Source organism: Hylobates moloch, unplaced genomic scaffold (genome assembly GCF_009828535.3).
Source record: "Hylobates moloch isolate HMO894 unplaced genomic scaffold, HMol_V3 SCAFFOLD_10, whole genome shotgun sequence".
Lineage (NCBI taxonomy): Eukaryota > Metazoa > Chordata > Mammalia > Primates > Hylobatidae > Hylobates > Hylobates moloch.
In genome coordinates this window covers 103,480,081-103,503,914 of record NW_026652285.1, presented here as the reverse complement: position 1 = coordinate 103,503,914, position 23,834 = coordinate 103,480,081, and the positions used below count along the sequence as shown (strand labels likewise).

General features: G+C 54.7%; 1 protein-coding gene across 3 annotated transcripts; it reads right to left on the bottom strand.

The window, feature by feature from the left end:
- Positions 1 to 1,192: 1,192 nt before the first annotated feature.
- On the bottom strand, positions 1,193 to 21,916 carry PLPP7 (phospholipid phosphatase 7 (inactive)). 3 transcript variants are annotated; one of them, XM_032165448.2, is made up of 2 exons: positions 21,190 to 21,916; positions 1,193 to 2,633 (listed from the first exon to the last, which is right to left on the bottom strand). In XM_032165448.2, the coding sequence occupies exons 1-2, from the start codon at positions 21,638 to 21,640 to the stop codon at positions 2,269 to 2,271; spliced, it is 816 nt and encodes a 271-aa protein (XP_032021339.1). In that variant the 5' UTR covers positions 21,641 to 21,916; the 3' UTR covers positions 1,193 to 2,268. The 3 variants fall into 3 exon arrangements, with proteins under 3 accessions (XP_032021339.1, XP_058301758.1, XP_058301757.1); XM_058445775.1 differs by lacking the exon at positions 1,193 to 2,633 and adding an exon at positions 18,381 to 18,838; XM_058445774.1 differs by lacking the exon at positions 1,193 to 2,633 and adding an exon at positions 20,181 to 20,527.
- Positions 21,917 to 23,834: the final 1,918 nt, after the last annotated feature.

Here is a 23,834-nt window from a genome sequence, read left to right as displayed (position 1 = left end):
CAGCATTTTAGGAGGCTGAGGTGAGAGGATTACCTGAGGTCAGGAGTTCCAGACCAGCCTGGCCAACATGATGAAACTTCATCTCTACCAAAAATACAAAAAAATTAGCCGGGCATGGTGGCGCGTGCCTGTAATCCCAGCTACTCAGGAGGCTGAGGCAGGAGAATCCCTTGAACCCAGGAGGCGGAGGTTGCAGTCGACCGAGATCCTGTCACTGCACTTCAGCTTGGGCAACAAGAGCGAAACTCCATCTCAAAAAAAAAAAAAAAAAGATGTGGGTTAAGATGAAGTTATACTAGAGTAAGATGGACTGTAAGCCAGTATGACTGTTATTCTTATAGGAAGGGGACCATAGACAGTGACAGGAAGACAGACGCAGACACAGGGAGAAGGCCACATGGGAACAGAGGCAGAGAGTGGCGGGATGTGGCTGAGAGCCAAGGAATGCTGAGGCTGGCCGGCCACCGCCAGGCGAACTGGCTCCCACCCCACTGTGCTGCCTCCTGGCTGGGCAACCTTGGGCAAGTCTCAGGGCCTCAATTTTCCCATCTATGGAATGGGCATGTCGATCACCTCACATCAGAGGGCAATTGAGAGCCGCAGATGAGCGCTCACACTCAAAGTGTGGTTCGGGGAGCTTGGGGTGTCCCCAAGCCTCCTGCCGATCTGTGATAGGACCTGGGAGCTCTTGCCTCCTGGCCCTCACCCCTTTCCTCCCTCTGTCTAGAACATTCTTCCCCTCCTTCCTGGCTCCCTCCACCCATTCCCTTCATTTGGGCTCAGATTTCCCCCTTCTGGGACCTATGCGCTGACGCCCCAAGGCTGGGCTCCGGGGCCTTTTCTCTGGGCCCTCACTGCCCTGCACATCCCTCGTGGCAGCTCTCGTAGGCTTGGCTGTGTTTCACTGGTCACTTGCCCACTTCCTGGCGGACGAGGATCAGGTTAGCCAGGAATCCGGGCGGAGGGCTTGGGAAGGCCTGAGGCTGAAGTGAGAGAGGGTCTCTGGTCCATCAGCATCACAGTGAGGTCTTCTCAAACAGTCCCTGCCCAGGCCCCAGGTAGCAGCCAGCACAGGGCCTGGGGACTGAGGGAGTACCAGGCAGCCACCCCAGGGCAAAGGGACTGGCCAGCCTGTAAAGTCCAGGAGCAGGCCAGCTGTGCCCAGAGCCCCCGATCCCTGGTATCATGGCACTGTCTAGGGCCGAAGAATTACCCCCCACCCTCTGCCCGTTCCATGCTAATAAGGCGAATGCATCCGGAGCAACTGAATTGCACGAGGAAAAAGCCACACGGGAGAGGGCCATTTGCATATCATCTGTATTGTCACATGAAATGCACATCCAAAACGGGTGACTTGGAAACGACCTATTAGGTCACACGGAGTCCGGCCCCTGGGGGCCAAAGCCTCATCGATGCCCACGGGCGGTGGCCAGAGCTTTCCTCGGGCTGTGGCGCGTGCACCTGGCCTCCCCAGCGGTGAGTCAGCTCACACCCCAGGCCCTTTAGCCCTCTGGCAGCAGCTCCCAAAATGCGCTTGAGGAACCAATGGTTCCTTGGGGGTTAATGGCTGTTCCCCAAGAAAAGGGTTCTGTGGTCAAATAAGTTTAGAAAACATGGGTTAGAGAAGGTTTAGCAAGAAGCTTTTCTACAGGGCTTGTCAGAGCCTTTACGGCAATAACGGCCTTTGTGAATGTCCAACTTGGGGACAGAGTGTGCAGCACTTCCGAAAGTTATTGAAGCACAAAACCCTTTTCCCCCAAAAGCATCTCGCAGGCTGGTGTCCCATGGGCACCCGTTGGAAACTGCTGCCCTAAGCTGTCGATGACCATTAATGGCAATGGCACCTGCATCAGGCAGTAGGTTGGGGGCATTTTGGCAGGCGTCGTGCTGTGGCGTGATGGGCACAGCCAAGAACTCAACAGTCATGACGATGAAAGGACAAGACTCAGCCCCTCCCACCATCCTGGTTTTTGCTGTTCCCAGAGCAGAAGCTAAATAGGGCTGTCCCCATGGGTGTGTCCTGGCTGCCTAGAGAGGAGACTTGGAGTCCAAGCAAAGGGGCAAGAGGCCTGGCACTGCCAAACACGCTTGTCTCCGGGAGGGGTGGCCTGGGTTGGCCGGCCTCCAGCCAGGAGGGGAAGATGAGGTGGGGGTGACCGCTCCGACTCCTGGCCTCTCTGTTCCACCCACGCCCGCCACCTCGACACCCCCTGCCCCTTCTCTAGGGCCAGCCCTGCCCCCAGAGCCTTGCGTGGGCCGGTGGGCGCTTCACCAGGCGGAGATGAGCATCTGGCAGGTGCTGGAGGGCATCCAGACCAGCTCCACCAGGCGGAACTGGAGGTAGCCGATGACAAAGCCAGAGAGGACGTCCGTGACGTGGTGGCGGCCGATCATCACGCGGGACAGGCCCACGCAGAGGGCCCAGAGCACCAGCAGCACGCGCAGGGGCACTGCCAGCACCAGGTGGCTGAGGAAGAACTTGGACACCATGGCGGCGCGGCTGGCGTGCCCAGCCGGGAAGGCGTAGATGTCCATGGTGAGGTAGTCCAGGAGGCTGGGGCTCATCTCGTACGGGCCGCGCCGCTTGATGAGCTTCTGCACGCCGGCCACCGTCATGATGTCCAGGAGCAGCGCTGTTGGGGGTAGACAGAGGCCGCCGGGCCATCAGGGCCACCAGCCAGGCCCAGGCCCGGGCCCCCCACGGTCCCCCCAGCTCACCTCCCCTTCCTGCTCCTCACTCAGGCCACTCAGCCACGCTGACCTCCAGGCACGGTTCCCCCCTCAGGCTGTTGCCCTTGCTGTCTCCCCTGCCTGGCATGCCCTGCCTTCCCATAGCTACTTCCTTTAGCGGAGAAGCCTTCTCTGACCACGCTGTTTGTAAAAGCCCCCACCACACTCTCTCCCCTCACCTTGTTTAATTTTTTCGTACAGCTTTTCTCATGCCCTGACATAATATGCATTTTATTTGTTTTTTTGTTTGTTTGTTTGTTTTTTGAGACAGAGTCTCATTTTGTCGCCCAGGCTGGAGTGCAGAGGCGCGATCTCGGCTCACTGGAAACTCCGCCTCCCGGATTCAGGCGATTCTCCTGCCTCGGCCTCCTGAGTAGCTGGGATTACAGGCACCCACCACCACGTCCAGCTAATTTTTGTACTTTCAGTAGAGATGGGGTTTTGCCATGTCGGACAGACTGGTCTCAAACTCCTGACCGCAGGTGATCCACCCACCTCGGCCTCCCATTGTGCTGGGATTACAGGTACGAGCCACCATGCCCGGCCCCTTTTCCTTTTTTTTTTTTTTTTGATACAGGGTCTTGCTCTATTGCCCAGGCTGTAGTGCAGTGGCCCGATCTTGGCTCACTGCAACCTCCACCTCCTGGATTCAAGGAATTCTCATACTTCAGCCTCCCGAGTAGCTGGGATTACAGGTGCACACTACCATGCTTGGCTAATTTTTTGTATTTTTGGTAGAGATGGGGTTTCGCCATGTTGGCCAGGCTGGTTTCCAACTCCTGGCCTCAGGTGACCTGCCCGCCTCGGCCTCCCAAAGTGTTCACCCATTACAGGCATGAGCCACTGTGCCCAGCCCCATTCCTGTTTTTCAAAAATTGAAGCAAAATTTACATCTTGTCCAGTGAACCATTTTAGAGTGCACGGTCCAGCGGCATTTAGCACATCACGATGTCGGCAGCCACCTCCTGTCTCTAATTTCAAAACATTTCATCATCCCAAAAGAACACCCCGTACCCACAAAGCAGCCACTCCCCATCCCCTTCTCTCCAGCCCCTGGACACCACCAATCTGCTTTCTGTCACAGTGGATTTACCTCCTCTAGACACTTCATGTAAATGGAATCAGACAGTACGTGGCCTTTTGTGTCTGCCTTTCTTTCCTTAGCATACTGTTTCCAGCCTCCACCCATGTGGCAGCATGTGGCAGCACTTCATTCCTTTTCATGGCCGAATAATATTCCATTGTATGGATGGACCACTATTTGTTCATCTTCTCTTTCTTTTTTTTTTGAGATGGAGTCTCGTTCTGTTGCCGAGGCTGGAGTGTAGTGGCATGATCTCGGCTCACTGCAAGCTCCACCTCCCGGGTTCATGTGATTTTCGTGCCTCAGCCTCCTGAGTAGCTGGGATTACAGGCACACGCTGCCTTGCCTGGCTAATTTTTGTATTTTTAGTAGAGACGGGGTTTTGCCATGTTGGCCAGGCTGGTCTCAAACTCCTGACCTCAGGTGATCCGCTTGCCTTGGCCTCCCAAAGTGCTGGTATTACAGACATGAGCCACCATGCCCGGCCTCTTTTTTGTTTGTTTTATTCTGAGAGAGTCTCGCTCAGTCATTCAGGCTGGAGTGCAGTGGTGCCATCTCTGCTCACTGCAAGCTCTGCCTCCTGGGTTCACACCATTCTCCTGCCTCAGCCTCCCGAGTAGCTGGGACTACAGGCGCCTGCCACTACGCCTGGCTAATTTTTTGTATTTTTAGTAGAGACGGGGTTTCATCGTATTAGCCAGGATGGTCTCAATCTCCTGACCTTGCGATCTGCTCGTCTTGGCCTCCCAAAGTGCTGGGATTACAGGCGTGAGCCACCGCACCCGGCCTTTTTTTTTAAGAGATGGACGTCTCTGGTGGGGCACGGTGGATCGCACTTATAATCCCAGCACTTTGGGAGGCTGAGGTGAGCATATTGCTTGAGCCCAGGAGTCCGAGACTAGCCTGGGCAACATGGCAAAACTCTGTCTGTACAAAAAATACAGAAATTAGACATGTGTGATGGCACACGCCTGTAGTTCCAGCTACTCAGGAGGCTGAGGTGGGAGGATTGCTTAAGCCTAGGAGTTTGAGACCAGCATGGGCAACACGGTAAAACCCCATCTCTACAAAAAAATACAAAAATTAGCTGAGTGTGGTGGTGCATGCTCTCATCCCAGCTACGCGGGAGGCTAAGGTGACAGAGTGAGACCCTGTCTTAAAAAGAGAGAGAGACAGACAGACAGAGATGGTGTCTCTTTCTGTTGCCCAGGCTGGAGTGTAGTGGTGCAATCAGAACTCACTGTAACTTTGAATTCCTGGGCTCAAGAGATCCTCCTCCCTCAGTCTCCTGAGCCACAGAGACTACAAGTGTGCCACCATGCCCAGCTAATTTAAAAATTTTTTTTTTTTTTTTACAAATAGGCATCCCACTTTGCCGCCCAAGATGGTCTCAAACTCCTGGCTTCAAGCTATCTTCCTACCTCAGCCTCCCAAAGTGCTGGGATTCCAGGCGTGAACCACCGTGCCCGGCCACAATTTGTTTATCCATTCATCTATTGATGGCTATGGAGTTGTTTGAGCCTTTCGGCTGCTGTGACTCACGCTGCTATGCACGTGTGTGCAAGTGTTTGCTGAGTGCCTGTTTTCAGTTCTTTTGGTAGATCCCTAGGAGTGGAGTCGCTGGTTGGTAATGACAGTAACTCTGTGTGTGACTCTTTGAGGAACCCCACTGTTTTCCCCAGAAACTGCACTGTGTCATCCCCACTTTACAGAGGACAAGATGAACCCCTGGAGCTCAGAGCACTCATACCTGATGCTCTTGCTTTCTCGAATGTTCCACTCTTTCCCAACCCACCACCTCAGGGACCTGCCCCAGCCTTCCAGACAGCTCAGGCCCTGAATGGTTCAGTCTCAACACCTGGCCCTCTGTTTGGTGGCTTTTCCCCCGCAGTCACTGAGGCATCTGCTGGGAGGTGAGGGTTCGCTGTCTGTGGCATGAAGTCATCACTTCGCGGAGGCAGGGGCCGTGCCTGTTTGTTCATAGGTTTTTTTCCCCCAGGGCTAGAAACAGAGCCACAGTCTCCAAACCTAGTTGAGTTACTGGCCTGAGGCTCATAACCAGCGAGGTGGGCTCTTTCCTTCCTTTTCTTTTTCTTTATTTTTTTGAGACAGAGTCTCACTCTGTCACCCAGGCTGGAGTGTTGCAGCATGATCTTGGCTCACTGCAATCTCCGCCTCCCGGGTTCAAGTGATTCTCCTGCCTCAGCCTCCCGAGTAGCCAGGACAACAGGTACCTGCCAACACGCCCGGCTATTTTTTGTATTTTTAGTAGAGACGGGGTTTCACCATGTTGGCCAGGCTGGTCTCGAACTCCTGACCTCAAAGGATCTGCCCACCTCCGCCTCCCAAAAAGTGCTGGGATTCCAGGCGTGAGCCACTGCACCTGGCCTTTCTTTCCCTATTTTGCAAATACAGGGGAGACCTGGATCTCCATCGTGTCTCTGCCACACCCTGCTGCATGGCCTTGGGGGGCTGCTCTGCCTTTCTGTGCTGTGAGAGGAAGGCACCATGCCAGGACCCCAGTTTCAGCCAGCTGATCGGAGTGGCACCCAGACAGCCAATATGGGGGTTCCGGGTCAACCCTCCCCACCCTTAGAAAGGCCCTTGGAGCTCACACCCTCTGACCTGGGGGTGGGGGTGGCATTGGCAGGCCAGACAGCACCCCCAGGGCAGGTGCAGAATCAGCAGGGAGCCCGTGCCCCCTGCCCCCTGTGCTTCCCCACCTCAGGTGAACTTGGGGACCCCAATGAGGTCACAGCCCCTGCAAGCCCTGCTTCCGGGACAGTGAAGACAACACCCACAGTGTAGTGTGGTGGCAAAGCTCACAGACATCACAGCCAGAGACCCGGCTGTGAATTCCAGCCCTGGAGCCTCCCAGCTTTGTGACCTTAGGCAAACCACCTAACTTTCCTCACCTGTGAGATGAAGCTCAGGGACACCCACCTCCCAGAGGGGGCCCGGCACCATGCCTGCAGGCTGACTGCACGGTGACAAGGTTTCGCTGGGACAGAGGGGTTTCCTAGGACACAAGACATTCAGTGCTAAAGCAGGAAAGTCTCAGCAAACAATTGAGTTGGTTCTCCAAAACGCCTGGCCCACCAGGAGGGCTGGATAAAGGTGGGGGGTTATGACTCAATGACAATTCAGTGCAGCTGGATGCTGGGAGCTTTCCTAGAAAACTTTTCAGTGTTTATCAGAATGGTCAGCTCTGGGCAGAAATGGAAAAAAAATTAAAAAAAAAAAAAAGACACAGAAGATGCTATTCACTGCAGAACATTTACAAAACAGAAAACAAAAGTTAGAGTTTAAATCACCTGTAATCCTGACCCTCAGAGGTAGCCATTATTCCAGACCCTTCCATCTATCTACAGCACATATCTTTTTTTTTTTTTTTTTTAAGACAGAGTTTCGCTCTCGTTGCCCAGGTTGGAGTGCAGTGGTGTGATCTCGGCTCACCACAACCTCCGCTTCCCAGGTTCAAGCAATTCTCCTGCCTCAGCCTCCTGAGTAGCTGGGATTACAAGTGTGTGCTACCACGCCCGGCTAATTTTTCTATTTTTAGTAGAGATGGAGTTTCTCCATGTTGGTCAGGCTGGTCTTGAACTCCCAACCTCAGGTGATCCGCCCACCTCGGCCTCCCAAAGTGCTGGGATTACAGGCGTGAGCCACTGCACCTGGCCTTTGGAGCATAGATTTAATAAAGCTTGTAACGTGGTTAACATATGTTGTTCTGCTGCCTGCTTTTGAAAGTCTTGCACCACCATATACCCCGAATCCCCTTGCTGCAGGGTGTGAGGCACTGTGGTGCACCTAACTGTCCATGCCAGGCAGTTAGACTGTTCCAGATCACGCAGTCCTCCCTGGAGGACTAGAACTTCAGGGCTTCCCCTTTTCCTGCCCACTTCAGGGTTGCTGCTTGTAGTCTGGTCTCTCTGTTTGGGGTTTGAACCGTGGCCTCTCCTGGCCCCTCTCATTAGCCACAGGGCTGGCTGAGAGCCTCGCACCCTGGAAGTGCCTGGCCAGCACAGGAGGGGGCTGAGCAGGTGCACAGAGGAGCTGGCTGGCCCAAGGAGGGCGGGGCCTGAAGCCCTCGAGAAAACCTTACTCTACCCTTGCCTGCCAATTTCACGGCAGCTGTTCCCCTGGGCTGGGTCTTCCCAGGAGGCGGCTGGGGAGGCGTATGGCTGGCCAGCTCGTGTGCTGACCATACCCGGGTTTGGTGCCATCTGAAGCCTGTGGGAGGTCACAGTTCCAGCAGGAGAGAGGGACTGGGGACTGCCAGGTCCCCAGGGCAGGTGGGAGAGGGAGGTAGCTGTGCTGACCTTGGCATGCCTCAGCCCCATGGAGCAGCTAAGGAAGCCAGCTTAGAGGGCCAGCTGGTCCTTTCCAGCCCAGCTGGAGCCCCTGTCATCTGCAAGCCCCCTCCACTTCCCCAAAAATGGCCTTGTGACAGGCTCTCTCCACCTCGGGAGGGAAGGCAGTTCATGGGGAGGGGGTTCAATCTGAAGGCTCTGGAGTCACAGGTGGGGTTCAAGTCTCGCTGGCTGGGGCTGTGAGGAGGGGTCCTGGTGCTTCTGGCCTAGGGGTCAACACTGCTAATTAAGAACAAGTTCTGGCTGGGCGCAGTGGCTCACGCCTATAATCCCAGCACTTTGGGAGGCCGAGGTGGACGGATTGCGTGAGGTCAGGAGTTCGAGACCATCCTGGCCAACATGGTGAAACCCCGTCTCTAGTAAAAATACAAAAAAATTAGCTGGGCATGGTGGCGGGCGCCTGTAGTCCCAGCTACTTGGGAGGCTGAGGCAGGAGAAGCACTTGAACTTGGGAGGCAGAGGTTGCAGTGAGCTAAGATTGCGCTACTGCACTCCAGCCTGGGCGACAGGGCGAGACTCCGTCTCAAAAAAAAAGAACAAGTTCCTTCCCCTCTCAGGGCCTTGGTCTACTCACCCATAGCAAGGGTGGTCCCAGGAGGAAATGAGCCAATGAATTGGGGAGGAGTGTGGCGGTTGACAGCATACTGCTGCCATTACACTGCCTGTAAGTCCTGGCCCTGCCTGGCCCGGGAAGCCGTGGGAGGCTCTGGTCCTGGAGGCTGGGGCACCGTGCAGGAGCATCAGCGAAGGCTTTTTTTCCTAAGGTCCCACCAGGGCCCAGGTTCCAAGACCTCTACCACCTCAAGGCAAGTAAGAGAGGCCAGGCCAGGCAAGGCCAGGGCTTCCCTGGTGGTGGTGGCTGGTGCCAGGGTCTAGGTGCCCAAAGAGCTGCCAGAATCTAGGGTAGGGGGTGGTTCATGCAGACCAGGACTGGGCTCCATGGTAGGCTGAACTATGACACCAGCCACTGGAAGGCATGGGCCATCTGTTCTACTGGTGACCAGGTCTTTAGGTTGGAAACCAGGGCTCAGCAGCTGATGGGTTCAAAATCTGCCTTTGGAGGCCAGTGCAGTGGCTCACGCCTGTAATCCTAGCATTCTGGGAGGCCGCGGTGGGTGGATCACCTGAGGTCAGGAGTTCGAGACCAGTCTGGCCAACATGGAGAAAACCCATCTCTACTAAAAAAACAAAAATTAGCCGGATGTGGTGGCGGGCACCTGTAGTCCCAGCTACTCGGGAGGCTGAGGCAGGACAATTGCTTGAATCTGGGAGATGGAGGTTGCAGTGAGCTGAGATGGCACCACTGCATTCCAACCTGGGTGACAGAGCGGGACTCTGTCTCAAAATAAATAAATAAATAAATAAATAAAATCTGCCTTTCGAGCACAGGAGCCCTAATGGACAGCTGCTGTGGTCAAGGAAAAAGGGGGGAGGAAAGGGTGACTTTACTAAGTCACCCGGGGGGGTACACTGGACCCAGTACCTCACTCTGATGGGGTGGCCAAAGGCAAGGAGGGCTGGGTGCCTCGACCTCCCCACATGCCCCAGCTCTCTGCATGGGCTGTCAGGGATCCATAGGCCAAGAACTAAGCTAGACCCACACCTTCCCTTTTTTTTTTTTTTTTTTCTTTTTTGAGACAGTGTCTCCCTCTGTTGCCCAGGCTGGAGTGCAGTGGTACAAACATGGTACAAACATGGTTCATTGCAGCCTTGAACTTTTGCGCTTAAATGATCCTCCTGCCTCAGCCTCCCATGTAGCTGGGACCACAGGCACAGGCCACAACTGGCTAATTTTTTGACTTTTTGTAGAGACAGTGTCTCAGTTTTTTGCCCAAGCTGGTCTTGAACTCCTGAGCTCAAGTGATCCTCCCGCCTCAGCCTCCTAAAGTGCTGAGATTACAGGTGTGAGCCACTGTGCCTGGCTCCTTTCAAATTTCTAGCAGCAAAACATTGTTTTTCCCAATGAAAGCATACAGACTCAGTGTCTGAAACGGATGTGGCTGAAGCTGGTATGTTGTGGGGGTCATCTGGAGCTCCCCTGGCTGACAGATAGGCCTCTGTGGGTGCCCATGTCTCACGATCTGGAAACTCCATCTACGGCTTGAATGAGTCCCCTGAAGTTCATGTGTTGGAAACCGAATCCCCAATGCAACAGTTTTGAGAGGTGGAACCTTTAAGAGGTGATCAGAGTGGCTGTGGTGGCTCACACCTGTAATCCTAGCACTTTGGGAGGCCAAGGCGCATGGATCACTTGAGGTCAGGAGTTTGAGACCAGACTGGCAAAATGGTGAAACCCATTTCTACTAAAAATATTTTTAAAATTAGCTGGGTGTGGTGGCAGGTGCCTGTAATCCCAGCTACTTGGGAGGCTGAGGCAGGAGAATCGCTTGAACCAGGAGGTGGAGGTTCCAGTGAGTCGAGATCTTGCCACTGCATTCCAGCCTGGGTGACAGAGCCAGACTCTGTCTCAAAAAAAAAAAAAAAAAAAAAAAAAAAAAGGTGAGGCCGGGCATCGTGGCTCATGCCTGTAATCCCAGCACTTTGGGAGGCCAAGGTGGGAGGATCACCTGAGGTTGGGAGTTTGAGATCAGCCTGACCAACATGGAGAAACCCTGTCTCTACTAAAAGTATAAAATTAGCCAGGTGTGGTGGCAGGTGCCTGGAATCCCAGCTACTCAGGAGGCTGAGGCAGGAGAATCGCTTGAACCCAGGAGGCAGAGGTTGCAGTGAGCTGAGATCGTGCCATTATACTCCAGCCTGGGCAACAAGAGTTAAACTGTATCTCAAAAATAAAATAAAATAAAATAAAATAAAATAAAATAAAATAAAAAGGCAATAGGCCATGAGGGCTCTCCCCTCATGAATGGATTAATGCAGGTATCGGGGGGTGGTTCCTGACAAAAGGGTGAGTGTGGTCACCTCCCACCCTCTCAGGCATGTGCTCCCTTGCACGTGATGCAGAAGGCAACAGGGAGCCAGGAGGCCCTCACCAGATGCAGCCCCTCAGCCTTGGACTTCCCAGCCTCCCGAACCATGAGCCAAATACACTTCTATTCTTTATAAATCAGTGTGTGGTATTCTGTTACAGCAGCACAAAATGGACTAAGACGCCCCACAGCTGGGCCTTTGGGAAGCTGTGGCTATTTTGGGCTGGTTCCCTCTCTTTAGGCCATAATGAGGGGGAGGCTCTGCCCCTTTTCTGCCCTGGGCCCTGTGGGGACCATAGGGCCCAGCCTGGCTGTCCAGCTGGGTTGACCCACCCAGCCTGTGCCTGGTTCACTCACTTTTCCACCCTTTCTTGGGCACCGCCGGTTCTTGGGTATTTCAGGCATGTGTCAGGCCTGGCACTGTGAACCAGGCTGGCAGTGTCCCCTATGGCCAAGCGGGATGGTGGGCAGTAAGCACATAGTGACACAGAGTGTTACTCTATCACAGGTGTGACGGGGTGCATGGCTTTTCGCCCTCACCATGCTGCAGCCATCTGACCAGGAGGGTTGTGAATGGAAGAGGCAGTGGCCTGCCTGCCACCCTCAGACCACAGGGCAGCTCTCCAACAGAGCCGTAGCCTCCCCTGGGCCTCCCACCCCACCCTGCCCTCTCCTGCTGCCCCTGCAGGGCCTCTCTCCCTCCTCCAGTGCAGCCAGGCCTCGGTGTGAGTGTGATTCTGACACTGTGAGCGCATCATCTGGTACCCAGAAATAGAAGCAAATGGCGCCATCACTCAAGGCTGATTCCGCCCACATGGCCCTGTCCAGTCGACCGACCTACATTCCCTTCTTGACTCAAGGAGGGCAAGGAGACCCCTGTGAGGGGAAAGGTCCACCCAGCAGGAGGCTCAGGGGCAAGAGCCGGGGAGCTGGTGGGAGCTGCACTGCCCTGGACCTGCTATGCGCACATTTCAGGGACGTCACTCAGCCCCCACTGGCCTCCACTTGCTAGGATCACCCAGGGCGGTGGCTGTGCACTCAGGCTCCAGAAAGAGACCGGCTTCAAGGTTGGCCACTTGTGGACAGCACAACCTCGGTGTGTCTATCCCCCAGAGCTCCCTGCCATGGAAACGCTGGGATGACAAGGGGCCTGCTCTTGTGTGCTTGTGTGCAGCAGACACTCAGTAATGGACTCCCGGGACCATGTCAGAGGACACCAGGGCTTGGCTCCACCACCCCTCACACTCTTCCGTCCCAACCAGCTCCACTCTCAGCTCTTTTCACAGGGTTGGGGCCTGAATGTCTGAACCCCCCCTGCAGGAAGCACAGCTGTCCCCGGGGCCCTGCTGTCCTAGAGGCTTCCCGGCCCTCAGAGGGCAACAAGAACCCACCTCGAGGCCCACCCTTCTCCCCTAGCCCAGGTCCCTCGGGGTTGGTGGTGGCCAGGGAACCAGAATGCTAGAGGCTCCCAGAGGCCAGGCAGGAGCCAGGGCTTTCTTGGAAAAGAGCTGCTGCCGTCCTGGAAGATTTGGAATCATCTCCTCCTGAGGCCTCTGAAAATCAGAACATCACTTGTCTGCCAGCAGCTATGTGCACTGCGGGAAGAGGGGCAGCTGGGGTGACCTAGTGTGGCCCTTTGTGGCTCTGGGCTGCTTTCCCCCTGAAGACACACTCTGTGGGACCAGTTCAGAGCAGGGCAGGGTCTCTGGGGAGTTGGGGCTAGTAGGGTAGGTGTGGGAGGTGGAGGCTGTGGGCTCAGCTCTTCTAAAGCAAGGAGCAAGGACGGGGCTTCCGGGATGCCCTGCAGGCTGTGAAGGGCTGGGTTTGTGGGCAGATGTCTCTCTCCGGCTGGGTTGGGAGGAGGGGTCCCAGTGCTCCTGGGCTGGGAAGTCAATCCTGCTTCTCATCCCCGATTCTGGCTTCTGGAAGGTTGGGAGCCAGCCATATACTGCCCAGGGGGTGTGTAAATCGGTCTGAACTTCCTGAAGGGCATTTGGCTTCGGAATCAGAACTCTCCTCCGTGTGTCTCCCTTGGACTCAGCTCTTCCCTTTGCAGGAATACCTCCTTGGGAAATCGTTAGGGATGTGGGCCATGATTCATGGCTGGGGATGTTCACTGCAGCATTGTTTATAACACCGAAAAACGTGAAACGACCCAGCGCCCTTCAAGAGACAGACGGGACAAACCGTGGCCTAATCTAGACACCAGAGCGTGCTGTGGCCACTGCAGATGATAAGGCCCGTGTATATTTATAGCCTCACTATATCGGACAGCCATGGGGTATGTTAAGTGGAAAAGGCCACTTATAAAATAGGATTTCCAGTAGGATGCCATCTTCATAAAATAAGATATGTATGTAAGCAAATGTGCTTATATGCAGAGAAAAAAATCTAGAAGGTACTGCTCTAAATGCTAACAATGCTTCTTGCTGGGCAAGAGGATTAGGGGTGATTTTTACTGTCTTTTTGTGATTCTGCACTTTAAAATCTTTCTTGCCACAAGCACGCATTATTTGTGCACATTTTTAAAAAGTTATTTTTACAGGTTAGGCACAGTGGCTCACGCCTGTAATCCCAGCACTTTGGGCGGTGGTGGCAGGTGGATAGCTTGAGCTCAGGAGTTCGAGACCAGTCTGGCCAACATGGTGAAACCCCGTCTCTACTAAAAATACAAAAATTATCCAGGCGTGGTGGCAGGAACCTGTAATCCCAGCTACTCAGGAGGCTGAGGCGGGAGAATCACTTGAACCTGGGAGGCAGGGGTTGCAGTGAGCTGAGGTCGTGCCACTGCCCTCCAGCCTGGGTGACAGAGCGAGACTCTCTTAGAAAAAAAAAAAAAAAAAAGACTCCACCTGCTAAAGCCAGCTCTCCCTATCTTTGAAGACCAGCGGTGTGCAAAGCACTCAGGATCATCAATAGAAAGACTGATGGCGCTGGTTACTCACTCTGCTGAGTGCCAGGCCCTGCTAGGAGCAGGTCCCAGGGACATGAAATCACTAGCTGTGCTGGTGGGCAGTGCTGATCCAGACCCTGCCTACTGGCACCACAAACTATTGCATTTCTCTTGCATCCACTGTGTGGACAGCTGCCAGGGCAGTGTATTAAGGCGCCCTGACCTGGCCTGGGGGTGGCCAAAGGCCCCCCCTGAGGGGCTGACTGTTGCACTGAGGCCCACTGAGATGCTGAGAAAGCAGGCTGGGGAGGGAGCCCCTCTACTTCTGAGGAGGTAGCATGTGCGGTTTCCCACAGGAGGGTATCTGAGTGGAGATTTGGGATCAGCCTAAATATCCCTCAGTTAGAAACAGGCTAGAGAAGCCTCGTGGAGAGGCTGTCACCTAAATTGTCCCTGAGAGCAAGAACCGGAGGGCAGGGGATGGGAGAGCTGCCAGAACAGATTATCTGGAGCATCTGAACCCCTCATGCTGGCGCGAGGGACATGGAGGGTCCAGACCAGGATTCCAAGTGGGAGGGCCACAGCTGTGAGAGGGAGACCAAACCGGGCTAAACACAACCTGAGAAACACATTACACGTTAGCAAACGCACAGGGAAAAACCCAGGGGCACATGACCCACGTTGCGGCAGAGGCTCTTCCTGGGAGAGGGTTTAAGGGAGAGGCTCACTTTCTTCTTGATCTAGCCTTGTAATCATTGCATTTTTTCTTACTACAAGAATGTGTAGGCTGGGCACTGTGGCTCTCGCATGTAATCCCAGCACTTTGGGAGGCCAAGACAGGAGGATCACTTGAGGTCAAGAGATTGAGACCAGCCTGGCCAACAGGGTGAAAGCTCATCTCTATGAAAAATTAGCCAGGCATGGTGGCAGGCGCCTGTAGTCCCAGCTACTTGGGAGGCAGAGGCAGGAGAATTGCTTGAACCTGGGAGGCGGAGGTTGCAGTGAACCAAGATCGCACCACTTTACTCCAACCTGGTGACAGGGCGAGACTCTGTCTCAAAAAAACAAACAAAAAACCCCAAAACAAAACAAAAAACAAAAACAAATAAAAAATACCCAAAACCACAAGAGATACCACTTCACACCCATTAGGATGGCCCTGATCGAAAAACCAGATAATGAGGGTTGGCGAAGACGTGGACATATCAGAGCCCTTGGGCATTGCTGGGGGAATGTAAAATCACGCAGCCGCTGTGGGCAATAGTAGGACTGGTCCTCAAACAAGTCAACATAAAATTACCCTGTGATCCAGCAACTCCATTCTGAGTATACAACCAAAATAACTGAAAGCAGGGGCTCAAGAAGATACATATACACCTGTGCGCACGGCAGCGTTACTCAGAACAGCTAAAAGGTGGAAGCAACCGAAGTGTCCACGGGTGGACGAACGAATACACGAAATGTGGTCCATCCTGGAACTGGGCATTATTCAGCCTTAGAGAGGGAGGAAATGCTGGCGCCCGCTACAGCATGGATGGACCTCGAGGATATCGTGCTCAATGAAATCAGCCAGTCACAAAAGACAAATACAGTACGATTCCACTTACATGCGGTCCCTAGAACAGTCAAATCCCCAGAGACAGAGTGTAGAATGCAGGTTGCCAGGGGCTGGGGGAAGGGGAGTGGGGAGTCAGTGCTTAATGGGGACAGAGCTTCTGTTTTTTTTTTTTTGGATACAGAGTCTCACTGTCGCCCAGGCTGGAGTGCAATGGCGTGATCTTGGCTCACTACAGGCTCCGCCCCCCGGGGTTCATGCCATTCTCCTGCCTCAGCCTCCCGAGTAGCTGGGACTACAGGCGCCCGCCACCTCACCCGGCTAATTTTTTTGTATTTTTAGTAGAGACGGGGTTTCACTGTATTAGCCAGGATGGTCTCAATCCCCTGACCTTGTGATCCGCCCGCCTCGGCCTCCCAAAGTGCTGGGATTACAGGCGTGAGCCACTGTGCCCGGCCAGAGCTTCTGTTTTTTAAGATGAAAGATGAAAAGAGTTCTGGAGATGGATGGTGGTGATGGCTGCACAACAGTGTGAATGGATGCCACTGAACTGTACACTTCAAATGATTACAGTGATCAATTATATGTGATGTATAGCTTATCACAAAAAAAATGACATAAAAATGTAGTTTTCATAGCCAGGCATGGTGACTCACTCCTGTAATCCCAGCACTTTGGGATTGAACTGCTGATCATGAGGTCAACAGTTCAAGACCAGCCTGGCCAACATGGTGAAACCCCATCTCTACTAAAAATACAAAAATTAGCCAGGCATGGTGGTGGGCACTTGTAATCCCAGCTACTTGGGAGGCTGAGGCAGGAGAATCACTTGAACCAGGGAGGCAGAGGTTGTTGTGGGCCGAGATCACAGCACTGCACTCCAGCCTGGGTGACACAGCGAGACTCCGTCTCAAAAAAAAAGTAATTTTCATATTCAGGAAAATCTCAATAAAAATACTTTTTTTTTTAGACGGAGTCTCACTCTGTCCCCAGGCTGGAGTGCAGTGGCGAGATCTCAGCTCACTGCAAGCTCCGCCTCCCGAGTTCATGCCAGTGAGCCAAGATACCGCCACTGCACTCCAGCCTGGGGACAGAGCGAGATTCCGTCTCAAAGAAAAAAAAAAGATACTTTTATAGGCCAGAGCAGTGGCTCAAGCCTGTAATCCCAGCACTTTGGGAGGCCAAGGTGGGTGCATCACCTCACACCTATAATCCCAGCACTTTGGGAGGCCGAGGTGGGTGGATCAGCTGAGGTCAAGAGTTTGAGACCAGCCTGGCCAACATAGCGAAACCATGTTGGAGAATTGCTTGAACCCAGGAGGCGGAGGTTGCAGTGAGCCAAGATCTTATCACTGCACTCCAGCCTGGGCAACAGAGAGAGACTCTGTCTCAAAAACAAACAAACAAACAAACAAAAGGATACTTTCATAAAGGACATAGATCAAGGAACAAGACCAGAGGCATTTCCCACCACAGGACAGGCCCATGAGGAAACAAGGATGGGCTTAGTGAACTGGGATGGGCCTGGTCGCCTGTCACCTGTCACCTGGCTCCCTTCAGATCATCAAGCTGGGTGCTGCTCGGGAGGGAGAAGGAAGGGGACAGGTGGTCTCAAGGCATCTAGAGCTTGGAAGGTACCTGGCAGGAGGCTGGTCCTGGACTTCTGACAACGATGACGGTGATAATGATGATGATAATCATTGCTACTTAAGCGTTAACCAACATCAGTAAGTGCCAAGCACTTCATGTGTGATTCATCAGGGAGTTTTCCCAACAACCCATCTGACAGATGAACAAACTGAGGCTCAGAGAGGCAAAGTCACTTGCCTGAGTTCCCACAGCAGGGCTGGGATTTGCACCCAGGTCCAGCTGCCTGTGGAGCCCAAACTTTTGCCTGCTGCTAAGACCCCTTCTGGCTCTGAGCTTTTTAGAGTCTTGACAGTGTGCGCTAGGGGAGGGGCAAGCAGGGAGGGCATGGGACTGCTTGCCAAGCAGGGAGCATGCAGAGAACTTCCCCGGGCCCGGCGGGACCCTTCCTAGGCCTCGTAGCTGCAGCTCCCGTTTCCCAAGCTCCCAAGTCTGCCTCATCAGAGCCAAGCGGAACCCAGGTCCCAATCTCAAGCTCAGAGGTCTTGCTCCCAGCCCAGAGACTGCCCCTGGGGGTTGGCTCAGTGCCATGGGGCCAGAGCGGGTGGGCAGGGCTAGGCAGGGCTCCCTCCCCCTTCAGTACTGCAGTGATGTCACTGTGTGGCATGGCACCCACCATGCCAAATGCTTTGCCAGCTCCCTTCACACCCCTGCCACCTCCCTCTCAGCCCCCAGATAGGGAAACTGAGGCTCAGAGACAGGAACTGACTTGATCAGGTGCGTACAGCAAGTAAGGGTCAGAGCATGGACCTGGACAACAGCCAGTCTGACCCCAGAGCCTGTGCTCCAGGGTTGAAGGGTGCCCTCCAAAGACAAAAGGACAGATGGAACCTGCAGCATGCGCTCAGCGGGTGGTCTACTTTCCCCGGGGCAGGAGACCGTGGGACCTTCCTTCCTGGCAGGTCAGACCAGAGCTGTGGGATTAGAGCCTGCCTTGGTCATTTGCTGCTGTTTTCTCCCACCAAGCCGAGGGCTGGGCTGGCATCCCCACGGAATGACCTCGGGGTCCCCAGACCCACCCGGCCTGCTCTGTGGCCTGTGCTGAGTGCCTGACTTGTGCCAGGCCCCGTGGTCTCAATACCTGGATATGAAGACAGTCAACCTCCTCCCAGACCATTCCCCTCCACAAAGCACACACGCTCCAGGAGTGCAGTGAACACGGGTGATATGCCCGACCTGCAGCCCCACAGTGAGCAGCAAGGAGTGGGGGGGATTGCAGTCACGGGGCCTTGGATTTACTTCCTGAACCTACCACTTATAGCTGTGTGGTGGGCAAGTTGTTTGAGCTTTCTGAGCCTCAGTTTACTTATCTGTAAAATGGGCATATTAATATTTACCTTGAAAGGTCATCAACAGCTTTTTTACATCATAAAATACAGGCCGTTCATGACATTGTCTTTGGTACATAATAAAGCTCAATAAATGATGTTTTTAAAGATTTTTTAAAATGTCTATCACTTCTGTTCAAGGAGGAAGGCATCTCAAATCTTCATCTTTATCCTGTGGGGCAAACAGCTTTGTGCCCATGGCAGCTGGCTGCTGGAATGAGCCTGAAGCCTTATCTTAACAAGTAGGTTGTAAATTTTTCAATGTTTGGGGCAGGGGAAATGTTCTTAAAAGCAAACATTCCTGTAAAAAAAAAACAAATCAAAGCAGAGCTGTTTTGCTTGGTGATGAGAGGCAGCTTGCTTGCATACCTCCTACCACGGGGAGCTCATCCCCTTACTAGAGCATCCACTGACTGTGGGTAAGTTGCGATGCACCTCCTTTCTTCTCTGATCCTCCCCCTGCTGGAAGCTTCACACAGTCTGAGCTGGTTCCCTCTCCCTCTCCTCTGAAAATGCAAAGGAAAGCTAGAGTTGCTCCCAGTTCTGCTCCTGGCTCCATCACTGACTAGCTGCACGACCTTAGCGCCATCGTCACCCCGTGCCTCAGTTACCCCCTCTTTAAATCGGGAATAATAACAGCACCAAGCTCCATGGGTTATGGTGAAGATCAGAAGTAATGATATGGCTTATGCAAAGCCCTGGAACACGGTAAGCACTCAACCAATGACAACTTCATCACCTCCCTTGTCACATGGGGAAAGAAGGAGGGAAGGAAGCGATGGGGTCAAGGGAGCAGGGTTGAGAGACAGACTCGAGCGTATGCCTTCCCACCCCAACTTCTGACAGCAGGCAACCTACCTCTCTAAATCCCAACAGTCTTCTTGAGCCACGTGGCCCTGTGTGAAACTGTGGATAATGGGAGCAGGTTCTGCCCCTGGAAGTGCCTGGCCTAGTGCCTCGGCCACTCTGCTCTGTCCCTCCCTCCCACGCCCATGGCCCAGCACCTGGAAGAGCAGATGTTTGTGTGTCAGCTGGAGCCAGTGCAAATCTTAAGCCCTGAGGCTGGGCCAGGTTGCTTTATTTATAGGAACCTCAGTTTCCTAATCTGTAAAATGGGCATGATAATGGCACCAACCTCGTGAGGCTGTTTATTCAGGAGCAAATCATAAGTTATTGTAATGTAAATAATTTGGTAATAAGAACAAGAAAACCAGCCAGGCACGGTGGCTCAAGCCTGTAATCCCAGCACTTTGGGAGGCCAAGGTGGGTGGATCACCTAAGGTCAGGAGTTTGAGACTAGCCTGGCCAACATGGTGAAACCCCATCTCTACTAAAAATACAATTAGCTGGGTGTGGTGGCGGGCACCTGTAATCCCAGCTACTTGGGAGGCTGAGGTAGGAGAATTGCTTGAACCCAGGAGGCAGAGGTTGTAGTGAGCTGAAGGTTGTAGTGAGCCAAGATCGCGCCACTGCACTTCAGCCTTACAGCCTGGGAGACAGAGTGAGACTCTGTCTAAAAAACAAAACAAAACAAAACAAAAAAAAAACAAGAAAACCTCGAAGGTGGCAGACCCAGCCATCTCCTGCATGAAGTATCCGATGGTTTCTGCCTCCCCAAGTCCCACCCACAGAGCATAGAGCCTCCAGACTGAGACTAGAGCAGGGAGATACATGTTTTTATTGTAACTTCCTCTGGAACCCGTGTTCTCCGTGGTCCAACCCAATGCCCTTTTGGAACCGAGACCCCTTGTTAATGTTTGCTTTGCCTGAGCCCTCCACCTCACATGTCCCCCAAATGATGGCCACATTGGGAAAGACAAGGAAATCGATGCGGGCCTGGCGTGGAGGGTGGAAGGTTCCTGGGGCACCTTGGGGACCTGGTGGTGCCCGAACGGTGGGCTGGACAGGGGCTGGGCATCACCTCTGGGTGGAGAGAAAGGCTTGCCTCCACATGGGCCGCACGTGGCACCTGGCACAGAGCGGTGCTAATCTGCAAGACGTTGGAGGCAAAGACTTTGCAAACAAACAAGCCAACAACCGGCCCCCCGACCCCTTCTCCAGTGACTCCCCCCTGGGAAGGAGCAGGGAAGAACTCCAGGGGGCTGTGAGTGGGTGGCAGTCCCAGGGGAACTCCCTGGGTCCCCAGGCCCTGCAGGAGAAGCCTGGGCAGCTTTCTGGGTTCCTGAACCAAGGCGGGAGGTGCTCATGGGGCAGCTCACGGGCACTGCCTGGCTGGGAGCTGTCAAGGAGCGAGGATCTCAGCTGTGGGGCAGGAGTCAACAGTGACACCACATTCCAGGACGCCCACCAGAGCCCTGACTGTCTCCCTTGAGGCCACCACCTCTGGCCCAGCCTCCCTTCAAGCTGCCTCTGGGCCGCGGTGCCTTTTGCTGAGCAGGCCCTTCTCACAGGGCCGCACTGGCCTCTGCCTTCATTTGGCATGTGGCAGGAGAGCTTCGTCTGTGCATCCCTGGCTGTCGCTCCCCCACGCCGGAGCCTGCCTGTTTCTGGGGCACCCTTCCTGCCTAACCTCATTAGACCATCCCAGCCGGTTTCTGAGGGCTGTGCAGGTCCTGGCCAGGGCGGGCCTGGGCAGGCCGGGCTCCCTCCCAAGGGACCTGACAGTGAGTGGTGGGTGGCAGGCACACTCACCCAGGAGCAGATTCATGAGCACCTCCTGGCCGGCCAGTGTGCTGCTCTTCACCAGGCAGAGGATGGTGCCTCCGATCCAGGGGATGCCGTGGCCCGTGATGCCGATGAGCTTGACCATGGAGCGGGCACTGGCCCAGGACGCCGCCCGGCCAGCGCACACCCCCAGCCGCTTGGACATACAGATATCGATGGCCAGCAGGGAGTTGAAGGCGATGCCCTTGAAGGAGGGGTTCAGCTGCATGCAGTCCTCCTCTGGCAGCTGCTGTGACTGGCGTCGCTCTCGGGCCCCGTCACCAGCAGGTGGGGGCTGTGCCGATGGGCCCGAGGCCTTTCTGCCCGAGCTGCGGGGCTCCGGGCCCCCCTTGGGGGGCTGGTTCAGGGACAGGAACTCAGCCCGGTTGAGGACGTTGTTGCGGTCCCGGGCACGGGCCCGGCTCTGGGAAGCTGGCATGGTGACCTCGCTCACCCCGAGAAGGCCGATGCCAGCTCGGCTCCAAGAGCCTTCTCCCTGAAGACAAGAGCTGCCCCCAGAGCCGCCACCGTGGCTGCCTCCCTGCCTTCTCCGCTGCAGCTGTTAAATATAGGGTGGAGAGTTGCACATGGCTGTTTATCTCCGCTGCCACCCGGCTCCAAGGGGACGTCAGTGCCAGCCGGGCAGCCAATCGAGCCCTCCAATGCGGGGCCTGCACCAGCAGAGCCTCCGGGAGGCGAGGAGTCCACAGCTGCGGCCTGGCTGCCTCGGGCCTGGGCTATTTAAATCGGCCAATGGCTCATCCCTGGGCTTGGGGGACTCTGGGAAATGTAGTCCTCTGGCTGCTCTGGACTCTGCAGTGGCCTTGGCCTCTGAAGGGGCAGAGGTGGGACCTGGGCTTACCCTGCTTTTACCAGCTTCCCTCTGAGCCGTCCAGACCCCTGCAAGCCAGGCCTGCCTGCCCCCGCGGCCTGGCAGCTTGGACCTGGTCCTGTAAACTGGACGGTGTTGCTCGGGCCGAGGCCTCTTTGGGCACCAGATGGAGTGAACGATGTCACTGACAGCATCATCTTGGGTCCCTGTGGCCAGGTCCAGCTCCTCCCTCTGTGACAGCATTCATTAAGCTGGCAGGTCTTTTTTAAAATCAGTCTTGAATTCAGCTTCAGCGCATCACAGTCCAATCAAATGACAATCCGTGAGCTCTGATTTCCATCAGAGGGAGGGATAATGAGTCGGTTGGTAATGGATCACCTCTTGGAGGTTGCCTCCACTACCCGGAACTTTGCAAAGGACAGGAGTGTGACAGCAGCTTCAGGCAACCCGTAAATAGTTTCCGAGCGCCTGGCACTGTGTCAGTGCCGGGCACACTGCAAAAAGCTCACAGCTCAGTGGGGATGGAAAGAAGGACACGTGTAAGTGGTCACAAGTGTGCAAATGTGTGGCAGGATCCTAGAAGCGCGGCTCTGGGGGCTGTGGGTCTGGTCTGAGAGTCATGGACGGCTCCCCCCAGGAAGGAAGAACAAAGGGGAAGCTCCATTCGGGGAGAGCCTGCCTTGCAGGAGGTCCAGGAGGCCCGTGTGGCTGCAAACCCAGAACGCAGACCCAGAGGGCCCAGCTGAGGATTCAGGATGTGAGGTAGGTATCCCTGCTCCCACCTGGGCCACCTGTGGGAACCCAAAGTCTCCACAGCCCTTTTAGGGCTGACTGGGCCTGGGCTCGATGGGAGAAGCTGCCAATTTAAGCTGATCAGAGAGTCAGAAGTGAGCTCCTCCGTCTCCTGATTCTGGGTGGCCAAGGCCTGTCTGCTCGCCCAGATGAAGGCGGGGGGCTGCAACTTCTCTTCCAACCGTGGAGCCAGCCCACGGTGCCTCAGGCCCACCTAGAGCTTCCCAAGAACAGGAAGCTGCCCCGGGAGGGAGTGGGTGTTCCCTGGCCATGGGGGATGGGCACCCAGGCTCTGGAGTCAGCCACATGAGGCTCTGCCCCGCCATCAACCGGCTGGGAGACCTTGAGCAAGTCACTTGGCCTCCCTGGGCCTTGGTGTTTCCACCTGTCGTACGGGAATGACAGTGTCCACCTCTTAGGGCTCTCGTGAGTCTGGGTGAGACAGTGTTTGTGAAATGCTGAGCTGGGTCCCTGCTGCAGAGTGAGTTAAGAATCTGTTTCAGCCCTGTGGGTTAGTAATTGATTTCATTTGACAAACGAGGTACAGCCCTCTCTTCCTTTTGAGTGCCCTCTTCAGAAGGGCCCAACCCTGTGGTCTGGCCTCCACCCCATCCCTGGTAGGGATGAGGCCAGAGTCCAGGAGCCCTCAGTCTGGGGTCCCCTGCAGACGCCCTGGTGGGGTCCGGCTGGGCTGGAGCAGGCTAGACCTGCCTCATTCCCCCCTCTTCCTCTCCAGCGTGCTCCACTCAGACTGTGCTGCCATAGAGGGGATGTCGTGGCTGCGAGACGTCCTGCCATCTTGGGTGCAGCAATGATGACATGTGCTGCTTCATCCCGGACACTAGACGGCTGGAAACTGGCGCACATGGAAGTGTGCACGCCAGGCACGGATATTGAGCGTGTACAAGCTCTCTGTGTGCTGAGCTCTCTATGTGTTCAGCTTATTGACAACGTCTAATGACAGTCCTGTAATGCAGCTATGGTATCCCCATTTACAGACTTGGAAGCT

Coding starts and splice junctions, on each gene's coding strand:
- PLPP7 (XM_032165448.2), bottom strand. CDS start 21,640: ATGCCAGCTTCCCAGAGCCGGGCCCGTGCCCGGGACCGCAACAACGTC. Junction 2,634..21,189: donor GCTCATGAATCTGCTCCTGG/GTGAGTGTGCCT, acceptor TACCCCCAACAG/CGCTGCTCCTGGACATCATG.